At 43.6% G+C, this 21,602-nt stretch overlaps 1 protein-coding gene across 7 annotated transcripts; it reads right to left on the minus strand.

The window, feature by feature from the left end:
- Positions 1–2,354: 2,354 nt before the first annotated feature.
- LOC110985965 (protein maelstrom homolog) lies at positions 2,355–21,342 on the minus strand. Of its 7 annotated transcripts, none has more exons than XR_015426820.1 (14): positions 19,415–19,706; positions 16,725–16,841; positions 15,566–15,650; positions 14,877–15,068; positions 12,410–12,540; positions 11,728–11,782; positions 11,112–11,256; positions 10,508–10,576; positions 9,037–9,283; positions 8,618–8,684; positions 7,318–7,410; positions 6,330–6,434; positions 3,605–5,251; positions 2,355–3,452 (listed from the first exon to the last, which is right to left on the minus strand). XR_015426820.1 is itself a non-coding variant. In XM_087142512.1 (13 exons), the coding sequence occupies exons 2-13, from the start codon at positions 16,749–16,751 to the stop codon at positions 5,148–5,150; spliced, it is 1,320 nt and encodes a 439-aa protein (XP_086998638.1). In that variant the 5' UTR covers positions 16,752–16,841; positions 21,282–21,342; the 3' UTR covers positions 2,355–5,147. The 7 variants fall into 7 exon arrangements, 5 of the variants coding, with proteins under 5 accessions (XP_086998638.1, XP_086998635.1, XP_086998634.1 ...); XR_015426819.1 differs by having other exon boundaries at positions 3,497–5,251; XM_087142512.1 differs by lacking the exon at positions 19,415–19,706 and adding an exon at positions 21,282–21,342 and having other exon boundaries at positions 2,355–5,251.
- Positions 21,343–21,602: the final 260 nt, after the last annotated feature.

Consider the following 21,602-nt stretch of genomic DNA (forward strand, 5'->3'; position numbering starts at 1 on the left):
AGATATCTTCATTTATCTAAAGATATCTCTAATTATTTCAAGATATCTTGAAAAACTCGAGACACTTGAAGCCTTTGATTAAGGTTTTTGAGATATCTTTAAATTGATTCCAAAGATATCTTAAAATCAATTTCAAGATATCTTGAACTTATTTTCAAGATATCTCCAAATGAATTTAAGATATTTTAAAATGGATTTCAAGATATCTCAAAAACGATTTACTGATATCTTAATGTCCATTTCGAGATATCATGAAATAATCAAAAGGTACCACTTTACTTGAATAACTTGCGTCCATAGTTGCAAGTACTGCACTCTAAAACTCCCGGATCAGATTGACCAAGAATTGGGTCCCATTCAGCATGACCCAGAACGGGTCAAATATGACCCAAAGGGTCATATATGACCCAAAAGGGGTCATATTTTGACCCAGAAAAGGGTCACGCCGAATGGGACTCAACTTCTGGGTCAATCTGACCTGGTGGTTTTTAGACTGTGTAGTTCAGTGCCCTAGTGGCACTCCCTGACCCACTGTTGAGCCAACAGCTTCAAAGTCTGGGGATGAAAATCAAGTGAAACTTGAAATGGAATGAACAGAATACCGGTAGTAGAAGACGCCCATAACGGTTGGGTAGGCTACGCATGCAGTAGGACAATAGTTACTCTAACGGGATATACCAAACAGGTGTGAGTTTGGGGCGCTCAGTATTCGACCAATCGACATCTACAGGGTGTCCCAGAAAACCCAAACCCTGAGGAAAGGGGTTAATATGCCCAAACCATGAGATATGATTATAATGTATAAGGATCTCCGAAAAGTAGAAGCAGTATTCTTTCTGATGATACCTTGATGGTATCCTTCCTGTCATGCATGACTGAACACCATTGTCTTGAAAATGGGGCATCCGAACTCAGTTGCAACACTTTGGATAAACCAGTGAATGAGGTTGTCCTCTGTCATGCTTGTCCTGGTTTAAAGTGACAACAAAAGGTCATGTTAATGAGAGATGATTGCCTTTTGTCACTTTCAAGTTATGCAATAATCTGGTTTAGGTAGGGCAGTGCAGTGTTGAAAAGTGATCGATGCAGGACAGCAAGTCTGCAACATGGTGTAACTTAAAGAGCAAAGAGCGTCTGTGGTTACGAAATTTCTTGAAAACAAGAGCTTTCAAGCCACCCAAGCTGCATTTAGGGAAGCCTTCCCTGATAGGGATCCACCGGCAAAGTCGACCATCTGGGAAAATGTGCACAAATACTGAGAACATGGGACAAGCCTTAATTTGAATAAGGGTCATTCGGGAAGGAGGCGCACAGTGCGAACTCCTGAAAACATTGCTGCAGTTCGACAGCAACTTGTCGAACAGCCAAGCGGAACCAGTTGCAGGAAGAATGGACTTGCATAACGCAGTTAGACCTGCAGTTCCATCCATATCAAATGCACATCCGCCACCAACCTTTGCGTGGGGACCGTCGGAGGAGACGGGAGTTTGCTCAATGGCTCCTGGAACGCTGTCAGGCCAATGAAAGGTTTCTTGAATGGTTGACAATCGGGGATAAGGCAGCATTTGGGATGAAAGTTAATACCCACAACAACGTCGAATACGCACCGAAGGGGCACCCACCAAATTTTAATTAACTTTGAAACCAACGCAAGTCGTGAGGTCACCGTTTGGGTAGAAATGTGTGACTTACGAGGTCGCATTCAACAGGAGGTCGACATCTTACGACATGACCCTGCATTGGTGAGACGAGCTGTGGCTGACATGCACCGCCGTTGTGAACTCTGCATTGAAAGGGAAGGTGGACACGCGAGAGGTATCGGTGCATAACTGTGAATTACGTAATGTGTAAATAATCGGTTTGCCCCAGATATCTTATCCAGGACAAGCATGACAGAGGATAAGTTCATTCGCTAGTTTGTCTAAAGTGTTACAACTGAGTTCGGATGCCCCATTTTCAAGACAATGGTGTTCAGTCATGCATGACAGGAGGGATACCATCGAGGTATCATTAGAAAGAATACTGCTTCTACTTTTCGGAGATCCTTATACATGATAATCATATCTCATGGTTTGGGCACATTAACCTCTTTCCTCAGGGTTTGTTTTTCTGGGACACCCTGTATATCTCGGGAGCGTAAAAAACCCTCCTACGTAATACGCATACACAGTACACGCAGAGGACGGTCAGGTTCCATACTATGGACAGGTATATGTCACCGTACTGTGTGTGAGGAGCCCTCAAAGAAAGGTGTGGCCACAGCTAGCCACACCCAGGACATCCTTCACACACTCGATACTAAAGATTGGTTACTTCCACAAAAACGTAATAATGGATTTGAACAACACTACCACTCTGGTTTACGTCTTGAAAAATTTAATAACCTTTTTGTAGTGTAATAAAAAACGCTTCCAACAACAGAAATGCCTGTTGTTTTCTTTGCACTATTTCAACATATCTATACCTTATAATTGGTGACATGCATAAATACAAGGAAATGAACACGTATGTGTAATCATGACTATAACGTCCGTGACTGTATACTCGCCAGGTCCCTAATTTCATCACCTATTGTACAGTCTGATTAGTTTTCACGGTATGTAACGAAATAGGGGACCTGACTACAAAGTCACGGACATTTCAAGAAGTTAAGTAATCAAGGTTAAAGGAATTGAAGAAAGTGCTAGAGTAAAATTACATGAAAGTGATTCCTTAATACTAGACAAAATGCTTTGTATTGATCCTCATGCATGTGCGTAGAAAGAAAACAAACAAAACAAAAAACAAACAAACGGGTTCTTGGTTGGAAATTGTGCTCCGTTCGAAACTCTGTACAAATCATGCAAAAAGACTAGTTGAATTTCAATTCAGTGATGCTGGCTCCGAGTGAGACCAAGACAGGGCGTGTTTTGACAGCAGATCTTTTCATTTGGCGTAGGACACCCGAGAAAGGCTCTGTTTTTTTTTCAGGGATCCTGATCCAGATTTGTGGAGAACAAACACCCTAGGCTTTCATCCCAATATCTCAAACACAACTTGTGAATATTTAAGCGGGATACGAGACTGCAACTTTTCACCATATCTCTGATAAAGTTTTGAACAAAAAAGCCCACGAAAGTACGACCAAGTTCAATCTGAATTTACGGTGTTCGAGCGTGCGCCATACATGTCAAGGTTCGGGCCTGGGTGGAAAGCTTCCTGTTAGCCTCTTGCCTTTGCCGGTGATCAGGGTGCACTTCAACGTAGGGTGGGTAGTCAGGTCCATCACCACTCAAGTCACAAGTCCCTTGGTCCTTGAAGGGTTCTTGTCGAAATTAAGCAGTGTTGTAGTCGACCCCCCCCCCCAAAAAAAAACCATCACAAGACCCCAAAAGACCATCACAAGACCATCAGAAGACCAACACAAGACCTTCACAAGACCATCACAAGACCCCACAAGACCATCAGAAGACCTTAACAAGACCAACACAAGACCTTGACAAGACCATCACAAGACCCCACAAGACCATCAGAAGGCCTTAACAAGACCATCACAAGACCCCACAAGATCAACACAAGACCTTCACAAGACCATCAGAAGACCATCAGAAGACCATCAGAAGACCTTAACAAGACCATCACAAGACCCCACAAGACCAACACAAGACCTTCACAAGACCATCAGAAGACCATCAGAGGACCAACACAAGACCTTCACAAGACCATCACAAGACCCCACAAGACCTCCCGTTTGAATTCAAGTCGCAAGCTATTTAAATGAAGTAAAACAAAAGCATTCCTTTGACACTTTTCACCCCTTTACCTGTGACAGGTCTTATGCATGGTCTCGCGTATGGTCTTGCGTCTGCTCTTGTGAGGGTCTCAAACACAACACTAATTTTACCAGCTACTCGAGCATTATCTCATGCTGAGGGTGGGCTAACATTGTTGGATGCGCGTGCAGATTTCTGATGTTACCTCTGGGGCTAAGCTTGCTGTTTGCTGCCCTCGCTGCTCAATGGAGGCTCTGCTGGCACAAAAATCGGCTGTTGGTTAGAGCCATGAGACCGAGCCGTGCCTTGAAACTAAAGGATTAGTGATGGACTTGAAGGGACTTGTGATTGACTCCACTTCAGCACCTGTTCAAACATAGGAAGCCTTAATTTGGCTTTTACGGGAAAGACTGGTTCTCACTTGACTTGAATCCAAACACGATATGTAAACTTGGCGGCACTGAGTAGTTCCAGTCAAATCTAATACAGCTGAACGCAATGGAAAATCCCTAGCACCTAGACCAGCTGAGATATGTTTGCGCTTGCATTCACTTTCATCTTGGGTACTTGAACTGGCACTTTGGAAAAAAAAACTTGGAGCAAGTTCTTGGGAATTGATAGTGCCCCTGCAATATTGCTACATCCTATCCACTTTGAGCAGAAGCACTCCCTCATCGGTTGAAAAGAGCCATGTTAGTCGGAGTATTCATTTTCTTGGTAGCGGTGCGACTGTCACGCGTGCATTTCACAGTCATTTATGAACCAGCGAAGTGCAGTTCCCGCCGAAGGAGCCTCCGTTGCTAGGAAAATTGCGCCCTCTCTTGTTCCAGCTCATGGGTCATACTTTATGGCACACTCCGTGGCGTGTACTAACATTGCAGCAATGTGTGATTCTTACAAAATATATCAAAATATGCAAATACTATATGAGTTTAACGGGAAGGGCATATTTAGGTTCTACCACATCACAGATAACACGTTTTCTAAAGAACAGGCTTAATCATATACTAAAAAATCTAAACACTTCTAAAAATGGGCTACTTTATAAACTCATTTCTTCTCTTTCGGACATGTAACCAGTCCAAATAGACTTACTGACTCCCAAGGTTATGGGCTTTACACATGCAAAGAATTAAGAACAGAATAAGAAAGGAACAGTTCTTTGTTCCACAGTGCGTAAACGGGGAGCAGTGGAGGCACTAGGAGTAGCTGAGATTGTTATCGGCACTGTCCATCGGTTGAAGTCAGGTGGGGACCGGCTGGCACAACTGCCAGCCGAATGTCCTTGGTCCCTCATGGCTATCGTGAATAAATCACATAGCCACCCTTCCTCCTCAGATAACAGGAGGGGCCCATAGGGTCTTCCAGTCTCCCCTCCCGGCAGCCAGAGTGGGTTTATGACAAGGGCTTCCCACGTCCCAGACTCCGCCCTAGTCCCCGTCCCAAGCTAAAAGGGGGCGGCACTTGACACCTGTTCGTCATATCACTGGAGAGATCATCTGTAGGTAGAAACGGAAAAGGGTAAAGTTGTGTGTAATTGTAAGCCATTGACAAGAGACCATTAGCAATGGTACGCGTACAGGAAAAACGTATGCGGCTATAATATGGGAGGTCAAGTCATAAGCTTTACTCGGTAATTTTATCCGGCACACTAAGCAGGGTCCACTTCACATTCATCTGTTCATGTATACACATGTGAGTTTTTGAATTAACTGCATAACCCGGTGATACACCCACCCAGTTTTTCCTGAGCCGCATATGTACCCTCCATCCGTGCCATGTCTAATGCTCTCTCTTATTTTAGTTAAGCAAGGCCATTCGAGATATATAAACAACTCACGATCCGCCACCTTGAACGAATTCAGTACACGGAAGTCAGGGCACAGCTGCCGTGATAAGACGATTAGGACCTATCATGCGCGTGTCTACATATCATCCAAATAACGTATGAAGCATTTGCATTTCATGCGCATTCAACTGGAATACCAAATTGGCTTATGGAAGCAAATGTCTACATGTATGTCACTTTGAAACTCTTTTAGCACTTAAGGAACAAATTGCAACAGTTGGTCTTCAATCAAGTCAAACATCATCAAGTTTAAATGCCTGTACATCATCATCATTCTGCAGCTGACCATCAAGAGGGCCGCAGCGACCTCCAGATACCCATCAAGAGCAAGGGACCGCCCTTATTTGGCGACAGCTGCACAGTGGCGTCGGCAACCTGCTTAAGCCAAGTGAGACGGGGACGGCCGTTCATATTTGATGCTAAAGGGAACAAAAATGTGGAACTGCGATGTCTGATCAGCTACTTGCCTGACGAACTTGCGAAGGGTGAAGTCAAAATTAACATTCAAGCCAATTCTCCTGCACGTGTTTTGGAGGTCAAATTTGGTTTGCTTTAAAATTCACCGGAGCACGAACCAGCCTTTATGGGAAAGAATGTAGACGTTTCAACATTCCTTAAAAAGATCAATAATTTCAAAGCAATTTCAACAAAATCAAGTCATTCCCTGACCAGAAAGATTTGAAGAGCCTGGGAGGGTCTGTTGGGTAGAAAATGTGTTATAAGCTGACCTGGGCCAGAGAATACTTTTGCTGAGCCCTGCCACGATGCCCCAGGGAGAGGTAGAGAGGAGGGAGGAGGGGCAGATGCTGGAAGAGCAAACTTTGATGGAGCACCTGATGGGGCAAAAACAACTATGGCTTGTCTGATATTAAAACATTTCATGGGAATGCTCAGCCAAAATGTTGCTTAGCAAATGTTACATGTATATATGTGCTAGACACAAATTTAGCTGGGGTCAAATCACGAGAAATATACTCTGTATAACACATTGGCTGGTGACCTGTCTGCTAAGCACACAACTTTTGTGCTTAACAGTTCTGTGGCCCTGTCCCCTGGGCCAAGTTTGACTACTTTGCTAGGAGATCTTTAATTATTCACCAATGCTCTTTTTTTTGGCAATGACCAACAAAGCCAAAAGCTCTTCTGGAGAGGGGTTTTCAAAAATTTGTATCAGTTGAGATATTTTTGAAACCTGGTCACAAACTCAACATGGAGCAGTGAGCCTAGCCTTGAAAACAGCGAGCATCCCCAGTATGTTTACAACTACCATCAGGCATTTCCATGTTTTCATCATACCGTGCCTTTAAATAGAGGTAAAAAAATGGTGACAGGTCAGATATAGCCTTTTGAAGATCTCTGTCTTCCAAAGTCAACTAGGAAGAATGGTTTGATGGCAGATTGTAATGAAATACTGTTTTAATAGCCGAAGCAACCAATCCCAGAGAAATTATGTTTATGTGGGGACATTAGAATTGAAATCAAATACTGTGGTGATTGGACTACGATTGGAATGAAAGAGGGGGAGTTCTATGAAGCAGAGGGCCTCTGGAACTGACAGGTGAAATTTGCTATTTTTGTCAGATGTGGAGATGTCTTTTAAAGAATGTTCAACCGGATCAGAATTGTGGCAATCTATCCGTTAAAGCGACTGAGTACAGAGCGACTGAGCAGTGCTTGTTTGTTGGTCCCCTTATCTACCTGTTTGTGGACACTCACCAGCCCTCGGTTGCAGCATTGCCATTTTGGTTCCCATCTCTCGGTCCTTCATGGGCTGCACCTGCTTGGCGGCCAGCATGCCACCACTCACACCTGTGACAAGAGTTGAAGCAATCTGAGCAACTCACTGGCTGTGCTACAAGGATTTACTTCATTAATACGAAAACACTCCAGGGGGTGTGTTTTTGCGACCCTGACCAGAAATCCATTTCTGCATTGGACATTACTGCGACTTTAGTTATGCCTATGTGACGTCATTAATCTGACCAAACACTAAGAACTGAAAAATGGAGTTGGTTCAGTGTCAATTTAAAATGGCGGAAAACAAATGATTTTTCATTGTCTCTCACGTAAGAAAATGACACATTTTAAGGTTGTTATTATGAGCAGTGAATCAAATGAGCAACTTTCTTATATATGGTGAAAATAGAGAGAAGCATCAGTGACAAACATGCCAGATATTGTCTGTTTAATTTTGTCTCTGTTGGATGATGTAACGTTTCTGCTTCTTTGTTTTTGTGGACCGCCTTAAACATGCCCCTGGTCATTGCTTTGATGTCCCAGACACGTTTCTGGTTTAGGGGTCACTAAAACAAGTCCCTGAGCTGATAAATGGTAGGAGAACTTATGACCAGCGGGTAAATAGCATTATAATCTCAATCTGAATGGGAGTATAAAGCACTGAAGTGAATACATCATGCGCACAATTATGTGTGTCATGGCACCAGTGCGAGAACCAGCGCTTGAACGGAAGATGGAGAACTTCACCGTGAATAAGAGTAACTGGTTGAAATTGCCTGGGTGCCATTTAGGCAAGCGATACGCCTGTGCAGTGGACGTTAATGCAAAGGTGCAGGCACCGCACCGGGCATAGATTGACAAGAAAAAATATTTGTGCTGGCCAAAATGTGGGATTTTTGGAGAATTTCGTCTCACAAAGGAAGCCTGGTGGCACATTCTTGAAAGCAAAACTCAAATAAAATACATGACTTGTAATGAGCAAATTTCACGTGAAAAAAGTCCAGTCTTTAAACAATCAAAGGGTGGGAATGCATCAAAGGGTGGGAATTCTTGTGTTCCAGTAGGACGACCGCTTCACGCCCTCACCCGTTCAAGTATAAAAAGGACCCTTCATCCAAGTCCCTGCCATCACTACCGTCACATGCAAGGGACCAAACAGTCTCAGCATCAATTCTTGACGCTGAAGAAAGTTGGGATTGTTTTGGACGAGAAAAATTTGGCTCAATTGGCTTCCTCCTGCCCCCAAGACCTGGACACGCCACTGAGTACTTGGACTGACCTAAGGATGTTGGTCTCCTCACTGGTTCTTCCTGGATGACTGGCTTGTGCACAGGTTTCTGTAAACGCTAACAAACGGCACAGAGATGTAAATGTACAACATAATGTTTGTGGCTCACCTGATTGGTCACTCTGCCACCCCAAGCCTGACCTGTCAGGGTTGACTATCCAAAAATAACATGCGGTTAATGGAAGGCTGCCTTAAGGTTTTAGAGTTTTTTGGGGGGGTCCCTGGGACAAAACCCCAAGTTAGAGCCCGTTTAATATTCCCCTCTCTCCCAATACTTCCCATGCTGCTCAAAAGTGCAAAATACGCATTGCTCTTTATTGCCCAGTGAATAAATGCCATGTACCACAGGCGCTCATGGGTTGGCAGGGCATTCATCAGGGCTGATCCCAAAACACTTTCCAACTACTGACCTCGTCTGAACGGTCCGTGGGATGGGCACCGACCGCCGGCTCCCTGCGCCTGTGGTCCACCTCCAGGCCTCTGCCTCTGGTGGATGGGTTCTGGGGCGGTTTGGGCTTGGGCTTGGCGTTGGAGAACTGGATGCCGTAGACGGGGGGCGGGATCACCAGGTACGTGGAGACATCCTGGCGTTCAGGGAGGTGGCTGGACGTCAGCTCTATGTTGTAGATTGAGGCCAGGGCATCACTCAAACAGAAGCTAAACACATTCAAAAAACAAAAAAAGAGAAATTGCTAAATGACACATACTGCCAGTAAGTTGGTCACCCAAAGTGCACTGGAAAGAGGCAAGTGGTCACATTCTGTCCAATTCTACATTCATTTATTTTAAATATCTCATAAGGTTTGAAAGCCTTGCTTCTCAATCCTGGAAAATCAAGTGTTTTTGCTCTTGAGAAAGATTCTACTAAGATCCCAAAATCTGGCCCTCTAACTACATACCTTGGACAACATAGTCAATAATCAGTTTGCAGCAGTTTTTGTATTTTTTGTAATTTTCCAAGAAATGCCATTCTATCAGCATCCTAGATTTTAGGCTATCCCTACTGTGCAAGTTTTCCCCAAACATCATCATTAAACATGTTTTTATGTGGTACATTAATTAACAATAAACCAATGAAGTTATGTACCGGTACCTGTGTCTACATCTTGAGACTTCATTCATTTGCTTTGCTTGATCAGGCTGTTATCGCATAACGCAGCGCGCTGGCCAGTCGGTTAGGGTTTCCGGGCTGGGTCACATGATACATGTACAAAGCACTTGAGGGCGCATCATTCGTGCCTGATTTATTTTACAGTTTTGGTTAATGCCCACCCAGTGCTTGTCGACGTGACAATGGCAGCCCGTTTAAACATGCTCGGCTCATCAAAGAAAAGCCAAGCGCGTGACAGTAATGACTCATCATGAAGGCAAATGTTCTTTCATCACTTTTTACTCATCATTTTTCAGTGTTTTTTTTTAATTGGCCTGCCAAAACTTCGAGATAAGTGGCTTTAGTGGTATTGACTTTTTTAGTTACGGATAGTTTATTGTACATAAAGGCCCATTCTTTTGTCGGAAATACAGAAAGACGTCGAGGTAAACGGAGTTTTGACTTAACGGCTTCGACTTGTCAAGATTTGATTCATTTGTGAACTTTGATGACAGTATGTGAAAAATTAATGAAGTGAGTTCGACAGTTTCAGAAATTTTCGGAAACAGGAGGAATCCCTCTCATCACGTGACTGTGGCAGCTATCGGACCAAAAGGTAGAATCTTTTCGTCCTCCATGGACCATAAGATTCCATGATCCACAGATCCTCTAAAAAGAATCCCACAAATCCCAACAAAGTTCAAAGGAACATGTAATGAGAAACTTTTGTTGCAGGAATCCTGTTCAAAGAAAGTCAATCTTTGATACAACCTCCACTTTTTGATACTTACCAGTTCTTCTTGGCTTTTCCCAAAGCACAGTTGTCTACTGTCACTTCATTTTCTTCGTGGTACTTGCATCTGGAGTAACAAATCAACCAGTGAGCGATCACCATCAAAGCTCTGCCACGAGAACTATGACCAGTACATGTAGAAAGTTGACCTGTATGGACGATGTACTGTTTACACATTTGCACTGTAAGCATGTAATTTCTAGGTTGAAGACTTGATCCATTCCTAGCCTAGCTATTCCTCTTTGTATTGCTTTTGTATGGCTATTTGCATATCTGCATCTGTATTCTGAAACGATATGTCAACAAAGCCGATGTGCAAAAAAATTAATGCACAATAAGGAAATGAGGGTTTCATTTTGCTCTGCGTAAACAACGCAAATGCCTGCGTGTATGCACTGCAGATATTTCTGCCATGACTTTTCCAATCGGATTTTAGCAGTATCTGATGCGCGTTACATTTACTGTATTCCAACAGGCATGCCCAGTCTGAGGCTGTTTGGGAACAGCTACACGACCGCGCGACAGTCTGTCCTATCAGCACAGCCATATATCAGGTTTTTGAAATACCAAACTGGGCTGTACGCCTCAGGGCAACAGCCTACCGTGTATCTGCTTCATAGTCAAAGGTGGAAGTCGTCAGCAGGTTTGTGCAGCCCGAGTGGGATGGTGGTTTGGCGCCCCCATGGACGAACAACTCACAGAGCAAGACCTCCATTTCGTAGACCTTGCCCAGCCTGTTGGGGACACCTACCCAAAATGCACCAAAGAAAAAAAAAGACAAAAACACACACTGACTTTAAAACGAAATAAAAAAAAAAGGAAGGCTGATTAGAGACTGCTGGTAGAACACTGCATCGCGGGGAAAGGTACGCCTTCGTGCTGAGTTGGGCATCCCGAACTGAGGTTATGTGTTTTTTTTACAAGCATCATGCAACCAATTTATGTCTCAGACCTGTGAGCAAAATTCACAGACTTGCTGTGAATTTAGAAATCAAGATTTTAAGGTGAGGCCCACGTGTGATCATCCAGGGGTTGTGGGGTTCACATCCCACCCGAGTCAACTCATTTCTCCCCCACAAACTTATCGCTGCTTTTCTTCATCTTACCTGCAGACCTGCCAACCGGTCGTACTCCTTCCTGAGGTCAGGCATCACCACATAATATTTTAAATGTAGTGGGCTCATTTAAATACCTTTTAATCTACTGTGTGGTATGTACCTGCTCGATCAGAGAGCCATCGCAAGCACCCTTCTACTTCGTTTCGTCTCTGTAACTGCAAATAGGATCATGGGACACGTTATGGCTCTATTCCATTTTCGACGACATACAGCTGAACACAGATAAGAAGAGCACTGCTCATACATGGTCACATTTACACCAAGGGCAATTGTAGGTCCCACGCCTTTGTTTTCCATGACTGATAATGCAAGGTAACTATCATAACAAGGTAGTTGGTGAAGTCCCTAGGACCTTGTAATAATATTGTTCCATTGTACGCTTTCCGTTTGTCCAAATACCAAATTTCCACATAAAGTAGGATCGGCAAGAAAGAAACTTTGAATCAGAGTTACTGGAAGAGCACTCTGTGAGTCCTTTCCACAGACGTTAGTTCCTACAAGATCCTGATGATTGGAAGTCTTTCATTTCTTTTGGTGAGAATTAACTGTTTGATGCTTATCTATACTGTGCAGCTTTACACACATCAGTTACAATCAATTACATCAATCAGTATCAAGTACTATCTGGCGGTGAACATGGTACTCAGAAAATATTGAAATGCAACTCTGATTGTATCCTGAAGAAAAACTACCTCCAGCAAAACATTTCATTGGGAATTTTCACAAATGGTCCGTCCTGAACAGTTGGGTTTTATTTTTACAAGGAAATCTGAAGAGCGAACCTGACAGAACACTGCGGGAAAGACGGGCTGGCGCTGGGGGTTCACAAAGTCACACAGTTCCATCCACACCTGACGATAGTTGTCTGTCGCCAGCTCAAAGTTGTCCAGTGGAATCTTGTGCGTGTTGTCGCCTTTGAGTAAAAACGTGATAATACAGTGCGGTGTTCAGAATCAGGTGTTTCTGGGTGGCCTCTTCAATTTGACCGGCAAGCACCCCTTTGCCTTGAACTGTTTGATGAAATAGACCAAATTCTGTGAGCTGTTGCAGGTGATGTTTGTTCATAAGCTTGAGTGACTCCCACGGTGTCTGTATACATACACCAAGGCTGAGTCTAGTCTGCCGAGTCTCCCACAGTGTCTGTATACATACACAGTGTCAGTTTCTGTATACATACACCAAGGCTTAGTCTAGTCTGCAGAGTCTCCCACAGTGTCTGTATACATACACAGTGTCAGTGTCTGTATACATACACCAAGGCTTAGTCTAGTCTGCAGAGTCTCCCACAGTGTCTGTATACATACACAGTGTCAGTGTCTGTATACATACACCAAGGCTTAGTCTAGTCTGCAGAGTCTCCCACAGTGTCTGTATACATACACCAAGGCTTAGTCTAGTCTGCAGAGTCTCCCACAGTGTCTGTATACATACACAGTGTCAGTGTCTGTATACATACACCAAGGCTTAGTCTAGTCTGCAGAGTCTCCCACAGTGTCTGTATACATACACAGTGTCAGTGTCTGTATACATGCACAGTGTCAGTGTCTGTATACATACACCAAGGCTTAGTCTAGTCTGCAGAGTCTCCCACGGTGTCTGTATACATACACCAAGGCTTAGTCTAGTCTGCAGTCTCCCACAGTGTCTGTATACATACACCCAGGCTGAGTCTAGTCTGCAGAGTCTCCCACGGTGTCTGTCTACATACACCCAGGCTGAGTCTAGTCTGCAGAGTCTCCCACAGTGTCTGTCTACATACACCCAGGCTGAGTCTAGTCTGCAGAGTCTCCCACAGTGTCTGTCTACATACACCAAGGCTGAGTCTAGTCTGCAGAGTTGAGTCTGGGAGCAAGTTCGATTAAGCACCACTGGTTAACTTGTGGTTGGTTGTTGACGTCCCTAGTGTGAGCGACCCCTGTCAACTGTTGTCCGGTCATTAGGTTGAAGGGGAGAAAAGGTGGTCACAGGAAAAGGCAAAATAGCAAACATTACAGAGAAAAAGTCGTTTACTAGTGGCACACTGTTTTTCCAGGATTTTTCTTTTAACTGGTCCTCTCTGCACTGTACTATTAAAAGCCGTTTATGGCCACCAGTGATGCATCTAATTTGACAAGCTGGCTGCAAATAGTTGACTAGACTAGTCCAATCATCGTTGCCTAGTACGAGTTCAATGAGAGTTAGTGGAACTATGGTAAAATATAGTCGTCGCTCCAACTAGCCCAAAGAGGCTTAGTCTAGTCTGCAGAGTTGAGTCAGAGCTGTATATAGAGAGAGTAGCACCAACTTCAAATTTTGGAAACAAATGGCTGTTCATTATGGGAACAGCAAAGCATGCAGCAAGCGCAGTGGTGCATACACCTGCCAGTTTGTTTCCAACAATGGTGACATTCATGTCGCAACTCTCTCTATACATGGTTCTGAGTTGAATGTGTGTGTGGCGCCCTCAAGTGGCTGTGGTACATGTATTTAGCCAGGCATTATAGCAAATATCATTCAGTGTTCTGTTTACAATGAATTCTTATTAGTAAATAGCATCAGAACACAGTGTGAAAGGGTTGGAAATTTTATTAATATGGTGACACTTTTTTAAACACGGATTCAGAGTTCAGCTGAGTGTTAACTGGTCAAGGTAGGAGCACGAGAAGCAAGGCTGCATCTATTTTAAATGAAATGAACCACATTTAAAGGGGGCCATCCACAAATAAGTCTGTTGAACCCTTCTGCACCACACACGAACATCACCTCCCCTGGAGAATCCCTTCATGTACCATTTTGCCTGGACTTTTCCTGGACCTTTTATCTTTATGGATTTGAGCACGACTTTGTGAAATGCTTCAGAAAAACTTCCTTCACCGAGTGATCTGTGAAAAACAGATGACTGTTTGATCCCTATGTCAGGGTGTCATTTGGCCTCCTCACTGTAATGGGGGGGGGGTTCAGAGCCTCAAAAATCCATGAAAACTCCCTGACAGGATTTGTCCTGGAACCCCCGGTGAATATTTGTGAAGAAGCCCCTGGGAATTAATTTCATAGCAACATGGTGTGTTAAAGAATTTTCAAGGCGGATAGATGTTCATAGTTATACACTAAAAATACAACAGACACTTTCTTTTTCCCATTTCATATTTCCTGCAAATTCCTCTACCCCCAGAGTCTGGCGGGCGACGCACGACGGGCGAAGCACGAAAGAGGACAGGGTTGTGAAATAGGAAGCCTAGCTTTTTCTTTCCTGGCCTTATGCTGACTCACTCTTGCGCTGACACTGGTAGCGATATCCAACCGGCAGCCTGCCTGGCTCAATGAACTTGTGAAAAACATCGATGATGCCCGAGTACAGGCTGTACGACACGCAGGCGACCTCGCACGGCAGGTAGCCCAGGTCATCAGGTAGCTCGCACAGCGTCTCAAAGGCCAGCATGTAGAATGTCTCCATGCAAACAGCTACAGTGGCAAAGGTCACATATATCGATTACTTAATATATGTTGATAAATACCCAATGATGCACGATGCATTTAGGGATTAAGCCAGACCCCCATTAAATATGTCACAATCCAAACTATTCCATATGCCACATATTTGTGTTGAAACATTCTGCCTTCTACAAAGATATATATGTAGCCTCTCAGCTTATCATTGCTCTGTGATCACATCCAAAGTGGCCCATCAAAAATAACCCTTCCATGATCTTGATTTCCGGGCCTTGTCCATGACTTGTTTTCCTCTCAGAATAGGATTCCACGACATCCTTTTTTTCCTCGTTTGCCACGGCTTTTCCATGACTTCCTGTGACAACTTTTTCTCTCAGGATCTTCCATTACCCTCCATGGCCGTGGGAACCCCGTCAATCAGACAGGTGTGCGGGGGGCTTCTATCAACCTGGGTTCTATGTCTACTTGACAAAGAACTGTTGGGGATTGGTCCACTGTTCAGTACTTACAATGCCCTGATGGCCATTTCTCAATCATTTGTCTCCGCTCTTTGGATCGCCTGGTCTCGTTCAGGGCCATACGATCCACCCGCTCCTGCATCCGCAATGACAAACAAAACAAAGACATGTAACAGTACTCAGTACATCTTGTCCTTGATAGCGAGTTCCTAAACAATATGGTAACCATTACGTCAAAGTCGAGTCAAGTCCTAGTGTGTGGTCGGTAGATAGAGAAAGAGGACATGTAGAATAACATGCGTTATAGGCATATCCCGCACATTTATACTTTATTCTATAAGAGCTGTTTATTTTTATTTTCCCGTGTCATTTCTCTTCAATTTAAATGTGATGGTTTTGATAGAAAGAAGTGCATATGATGCATGCGGTTCAATGTATCCTCCTTTTCCATCTACAATGCGAGGTCAAGCAGAGTCCAGCTGAATTCAAATTGGAGTCACTTTGAGTCCCTGACGTTGGAACGCTATCCAAATGCTCATTTACTGATCGATCATTCAGGCGTCCAGTGTATGGGGTTTGATGACGTGTCACGTTGCTTTTGGATTCGCACAGAGATATACTTACATGCAAATCTGCACTACATGATTTCAAGTTGTCCACATGGTTATGCACAAATATGGACGTGCCAAACAGGTTTCACTTTATAAAGCGACTTGGGGCCCTAGCAATTTGACATGTCTGGCATATACAGGAGGTCTATGGATAAATTTGACTACAGTCAAGACCATCACAAAACCAGACACATGACTATTCATAGGACTTGTCACAAGTAACAGTGGGAACAATGACCAAGGAATGCTTTTGTTGTAGTTCATTTTCATAGCTTGTGACTTGAATTCAGACTGAAGTTCTTGTGGTGGTCTTGTGTTGGTATTGTGATGGCCTTAAGTTGGTCTTGTGGTGGTCTTGTGATAGTCTTGTGTTGGTATTGTGCAGGTCTTGTGGTGGTACTGTGATGGTCTTGTGATGGTCTTGTGTTGGTCTTCTGATGGTCTTGTATTGTCTTGTGTTGGTCTCGTAATGGTCTCGTGCTGGTCTTGTGTTGGTCTTGTGATAGTCTTGTGTTGGTCTTATGATGGTCTTGTGATAGTCTTGTCATGGTCTTGTGATAGTCTTAAGAGGTCTCCACTCGACTCTGGTGCCGACTTACACTGATCAGCTGTCCAGTGCAGTCCATCTTGCCAGTGTCCGGGTCTGCGTATTTCTGCTCCTCACTGTATGTCTTGGCACGGGAAGTATACCTGAGCTTCTCTTCATCTGAAAGCTCCTGCAAATGAAGGTAATAATAATCGAAGATTGTGATTGCATCAAACAAAATAAGTGTTATAAAACTTTGTTTCTTTAGTCTTTCGAGTGGTTAAAAGCAAGACATCAAACATGAGTACATGTGAGCCCAAAAAATCTACAAAAAAAAAAAAAACCTACAAAAACTGGTCCCTGAACGTCTCTACTTCAGACTAAAATCTACAAAATCCACTTCTTTGAATCTTAAAATCTTTTTTATTTTAAGTGAATGAAAATAGGAGTAGTTCCCCTTTTGGTAAATCTAACTTGAGTGCGTGTTGGTACGATCCCCATGTGTTTTTTGGTAGTGCATCCCTGTTTTCCCCTTCAGAGACTGCAGTGTCGGCAGTGACGAGTAAGTTTTATTTTGGGACTTTTGGGCAATTTTGCCTCTCACCGGTGTATACTCATTTCTGTATATTCAATGTTGTCCAAGGGACTTGTGAGAAAATATCCACAAGCTTACCCTGGTAGGATTTAAACCCTAGATCTCTTGCTCACTGTAACAGGTGGCATAACCACTTGCTGCCGGGTGCTTTTAAAATGTAGTGCACACCTACGGAGATTTTCAAGATTCTCGGTTTTCAAAATTCTTCAAAAATTCATAATTTCATTTAATGGACGTTTACACCCACACGAATAACAGTTTGGTGGCTACTCTAAGCTGACAGGCAACCTTCATTGACTCCTGAATATTTCAGCCAGGCCTGCCGGCCTGTAAAGAGAGCCAAGAATTGTGAGGTGTTGTGTACTTTCTTTTGTCCCCACTGAATGCGAGTGGCGTCTTTTCAAACGTGGCTGGATTAGCATGCATGCATGCAGCTGATATTATCACGTCACGTCATGATATGCTGATAAGTACTTTGTAAGTGCAAAGCCAATGCCTAACTACATGTATGTACCGTGGCACAACCCGCAACATGCCGTGTTATTATTGCACAGTGTTCATCTGCCATCAGTGTTGTGTGACTCGGGTCCAGGACTCGGACTCGAGTTACATTTTTTATGACTCGCACTTGACTCAAGTCACACTGGATAATGACTCAGACTTGACAACAATGACTCAGACTTGAGCTTGGTGACTCGTGACTCGAGTCATGTATTTTCATTAAACATATTTACCATATACTTGTATATACTGTACGCCGTCAAAAATTAATTTGTATGCACCTGTGCTATCACTGGTTTGCAAGCGTGGAGCGTTGTCGCCTATTTATGTACGGCTATAAAATATCCACTGATAAGTCAACCAGACATGTCATATTCCGACGTGTCCACAAACTGTGCGTGTGGTAATCAGACTACGTGCTGAGCGTACATTTGCTATTCACACGTGAGTAAGGACGTACACATTCAGTCTCCAGAAAAAGTTGTGAATATGAACACTTTTAGTGAAATGGCCAGGCTCGCGTGCGAATAAAAATGCATGGCCTGCGCTGGGCGTGACTGTCAAAGGTTTCTAAATACCCTCATATTTGGCCCACACATTCTCCTGAGCCCGTCTTTAATGTACTTTAAAACTGGGCCAGCACCTCATTCCCTAAATATAGAAATAAACGAAGACACTGGAATTTAAAAATTAAATGGTGGATGATTCTCATAAGCAAAAGAGTACCCATAGCTTTTGCAATGGGTGTAATTTATCAGCATAAACAAAAGAGATAGCTTACAACTTTGATCATGGATGTTCCTCCATGGCTTGATATACTTAGAGAATAATTGGCTGAACAACTTGATCACGACTTGTGACTTGGACTCGAGGTTTGTGACTTGAGACTCAAAATCCAGGTTTGTGTCTCGAGACTTGGACTCGGGACTCGACATTGGTGACTCGACTACAACACTGTATGTAAATAGTATGGTGTTCTGTAGCCAACAAAATTGCTTTGCATCGTGCCATCATGTCATGGCACCGTCGTGTTGCCGTCCGTTGTATCCTTTCTAAAAATGGCTGGTGATTATTACTGCCAATAGAAGATATACACGCATGTCACAAGTCTGGGAAAAAACTATGTGCGTGCTTCGGGCCTGCAAGATATGACCATGATGGTAGCTGTTGGTGTGGAACTTTTTACTGATAAACCATGGATAAACTAACCATGTAAATTTGAATTCATTCACCATGTGTCATGTGTTAAAACACTCATAGTTTCCCCTTAAAACTCAAACCCTACCCTTTTTTAACAACATTAACCCTACAGTTATTAAGCATGATGTCATACATGTCACAGTCATTTACCAAGGTCAATTCCAAAGTTCCCCTATTACAGGAAGAGGGTCCCCAAATAAACAATCCCCCAGTTCTGGGGTAGTCTAAGTAGACCCTCTCCTACGATGAAGCAACTCGAGCTCCCCCTAGTGTGCAAGTTTCCCAAGTTACATGCGCTTTCATTGTCACTGCTACATGTACTTGGAAGTGATATCCTTTTGCCAAGTACATGTAGCAATAACAGCTGTATGACGCACATTGTAGAACTCCACGTGCACACAGTGTCATGACACTGACAGTGACCTGCATCTTGTACATGCACACACACATTGGCCCCTACACGGTACCTTCCATCCCGGGTGAGCAAGTGGTACCAAGTCGGCCATTGTCAAATTCCTGTTCAGTTCTATCTCAAAGTTTCGTTTCTTGTCAATCATGTACATGTAAAAGCCGTTCTGTTTCTTGTTCTTCTTTTTGGGAGGCATTTTGGAGACAAATTTGGAGCTTTTGTTTATAACAACTACCGATACGACAAGCACACGACTGTGTCAAGAAATTCGACAACGTCTCGTATCGCATAATAGAAAACAGTAAAAAGCCTAGACTTGACTCAAGGCGGGATCTCTGTGACGTCTACGTTTATGCTTTGGTTACATTCAGACCACAGACATTATTATCTGTGATCGAGACTATGATCGAGACCGCTCGCTTCGCGCCCTCTTGTGTCCACTTATTACTGACTGGTGACGTATACACACGGGCTGAGTTCGGGAGGCCTTTCTTGACACGGGTTTCTTGTTCTCGCGCTCGAACCAGTGGCGTAACTGGGGTGCTACAGCTGAGGGGGCATCAGGGGGTGCACAGCTTTTTTTCCAAGGGGCACTGAAAATAATTGAACTGATTTGGAAAGCCAGTTATATATTTTTTTGTCCATTTCAAAGTTTCAAAGGGGGGGGGGCACCCAGGGGGCACGTGCCCCCCGTATAATTACGCCACTGACTCGAACGGAGCGAACATGACTCAAGCACACTGTTCCCGGACAGGATCACTCACCTCCTCGTCAGGGTTTTACAGGAATACCTGTTCTTACCATGACATCTTAGAAGAGGTTCTGTTTTCCAAAGTACTATTCTGTACATAGTGTAATAGCAACGACGACGTCTTACAGAAATCTGGCCTGGACGTAGAAAGGCAGGTGGTGTAAATGATCCCGAAGAGACAAAACAGTGTGTTTGAAATTACCAAAGTTGACCTCTAACGACTGAAATGGGGACGCAGAGGGAGGAAATCGTGGATGGCTTGGCATTCGGTTAGCCTTGCTATTAGCGTCTAGGCCCCACTCAGGGCCGGATTAAGTGTATTGTAGGCCTGGAGTATCAGTGCTCAGTATGGGTCCTACTCGCGATCTGTCCTATTGTCGATTTGCGCATTTTGTGTTGATGTTGTTTGAAGCCGGACAATATAAACTATTCAGAAAGTAGTTCGCAACTTTCCTGAAATTAAAAATTCAGAGCGAAACGATGAAACTTTTCTTTGTGTATGTCAATGTTGGTGTTTGTTATGAATTGTATGCTACACCTACGAATTTTCCAGAGGCCTTACAGCTTTTGTTAAGGTACCCGGATGTACATGACATCTGTAATGGGTGCAATCATGAGATCCAACAAAGCGATACCTACCTTCTTCAGGATTATAGCTAAATACCCTACTCATCCAAACACTAGGTGAATACACTACATATTCTCGGGATTGCAGGATGTGGGTGAAAATTCACCTCAAACGCGGATTTACTTTTTTAACCACCCTGTATAGTTAGTTCCAGAGTACGCCATTTACAATTAAGTTTGATCGCACGCGTAACTAAAACTGGAAAGCCCTTTAGTTGCGTAACTCATCGGCTAAACAATCTGACAATGACATGTCCTGACAGTGGTGGAGCGATATCAAATATGCCTATGAGTTTGATGCTCAAGTTCAAGACTACCCGATAACAGATGTATTGTGTTTTTTTCTGTGGATATCATATATATATGATTTTCCGAGTATGTTGTGCCGTGGCTTCTTTCGAAGATTCTCACTCTTTAAAATACTGTTGTCACATTTAGCCAAAAAACGACCTTAGACCATGAAAACAAGAACGCCCTAAAGGTCACAGGTGCTACAAATGGTATTGACAATGGTAATTCCTGCGCAAAACACGAACTGTGACCTCACCAGGATTGAAACAAGGACGGAGTTGGATGATGAAAACAAAACTCAGATTGTGTTGCCTCTGATGTTGGTCCATAATAGAGTACCAAAGTATGACATGACCAAAGATTGTATAGCGCCGCGCAGCGCTATACAATCTTTGGACATGACTGTGAACCAGAACATGAGAAAGTGCAGCGCAAACGAATGGAGTACGCGCGCGTATGTTGGTTCACGCGTTAGTTCTCGCGCTCATGCCTTTTACACACTAAATGTGTGCGTGACGTATTCACTTCGGTACTCTATAGAGAGCCAAGCCGTTCACAAACTCCAGACCATCATTTT

The sequence above is a fragment of the Acanthaster planci genome, linkage group LG10, assembly GCF_054643075.1.
Source record: "Acanthaster planci isolate LZ-2023a linkage group LG10, COTS_SCS, whole genome shotgun sequence".
Taxonomy (NCBI): Eukaryota; Metazoa; Echinodermata; class Asteroidea; order Valvatida; family Acanthasteridae; genus Acanthaster; species Acanthaster planci.

Excerpts from the sequence above, each read along its gene's own strand:
- LOC110985965 (XM_087142508.1), bottom strand. The coding sequence starts at position 19,552 with ATGCCTCCCAAAAAGAAGAACAAGAAACAGAACGGCTTTTACATGTAC. Across the intron at positions 11,783-12,409 it reads TTCCCGCAGTGTTCTGTCAG|TTACAGAGACGAAACGAAGT; the intron begins GTTCGCTCTTCA and ends TCCTATTTGCAG. Across the intron at positions 8,685-9,036 it reads CCACGGACCGTTCAGACGAG|CGTTTACAGAAACCTGTGCA; the intron begins GTCAGTAGTTGG and ends GCCGTTTGTTAG.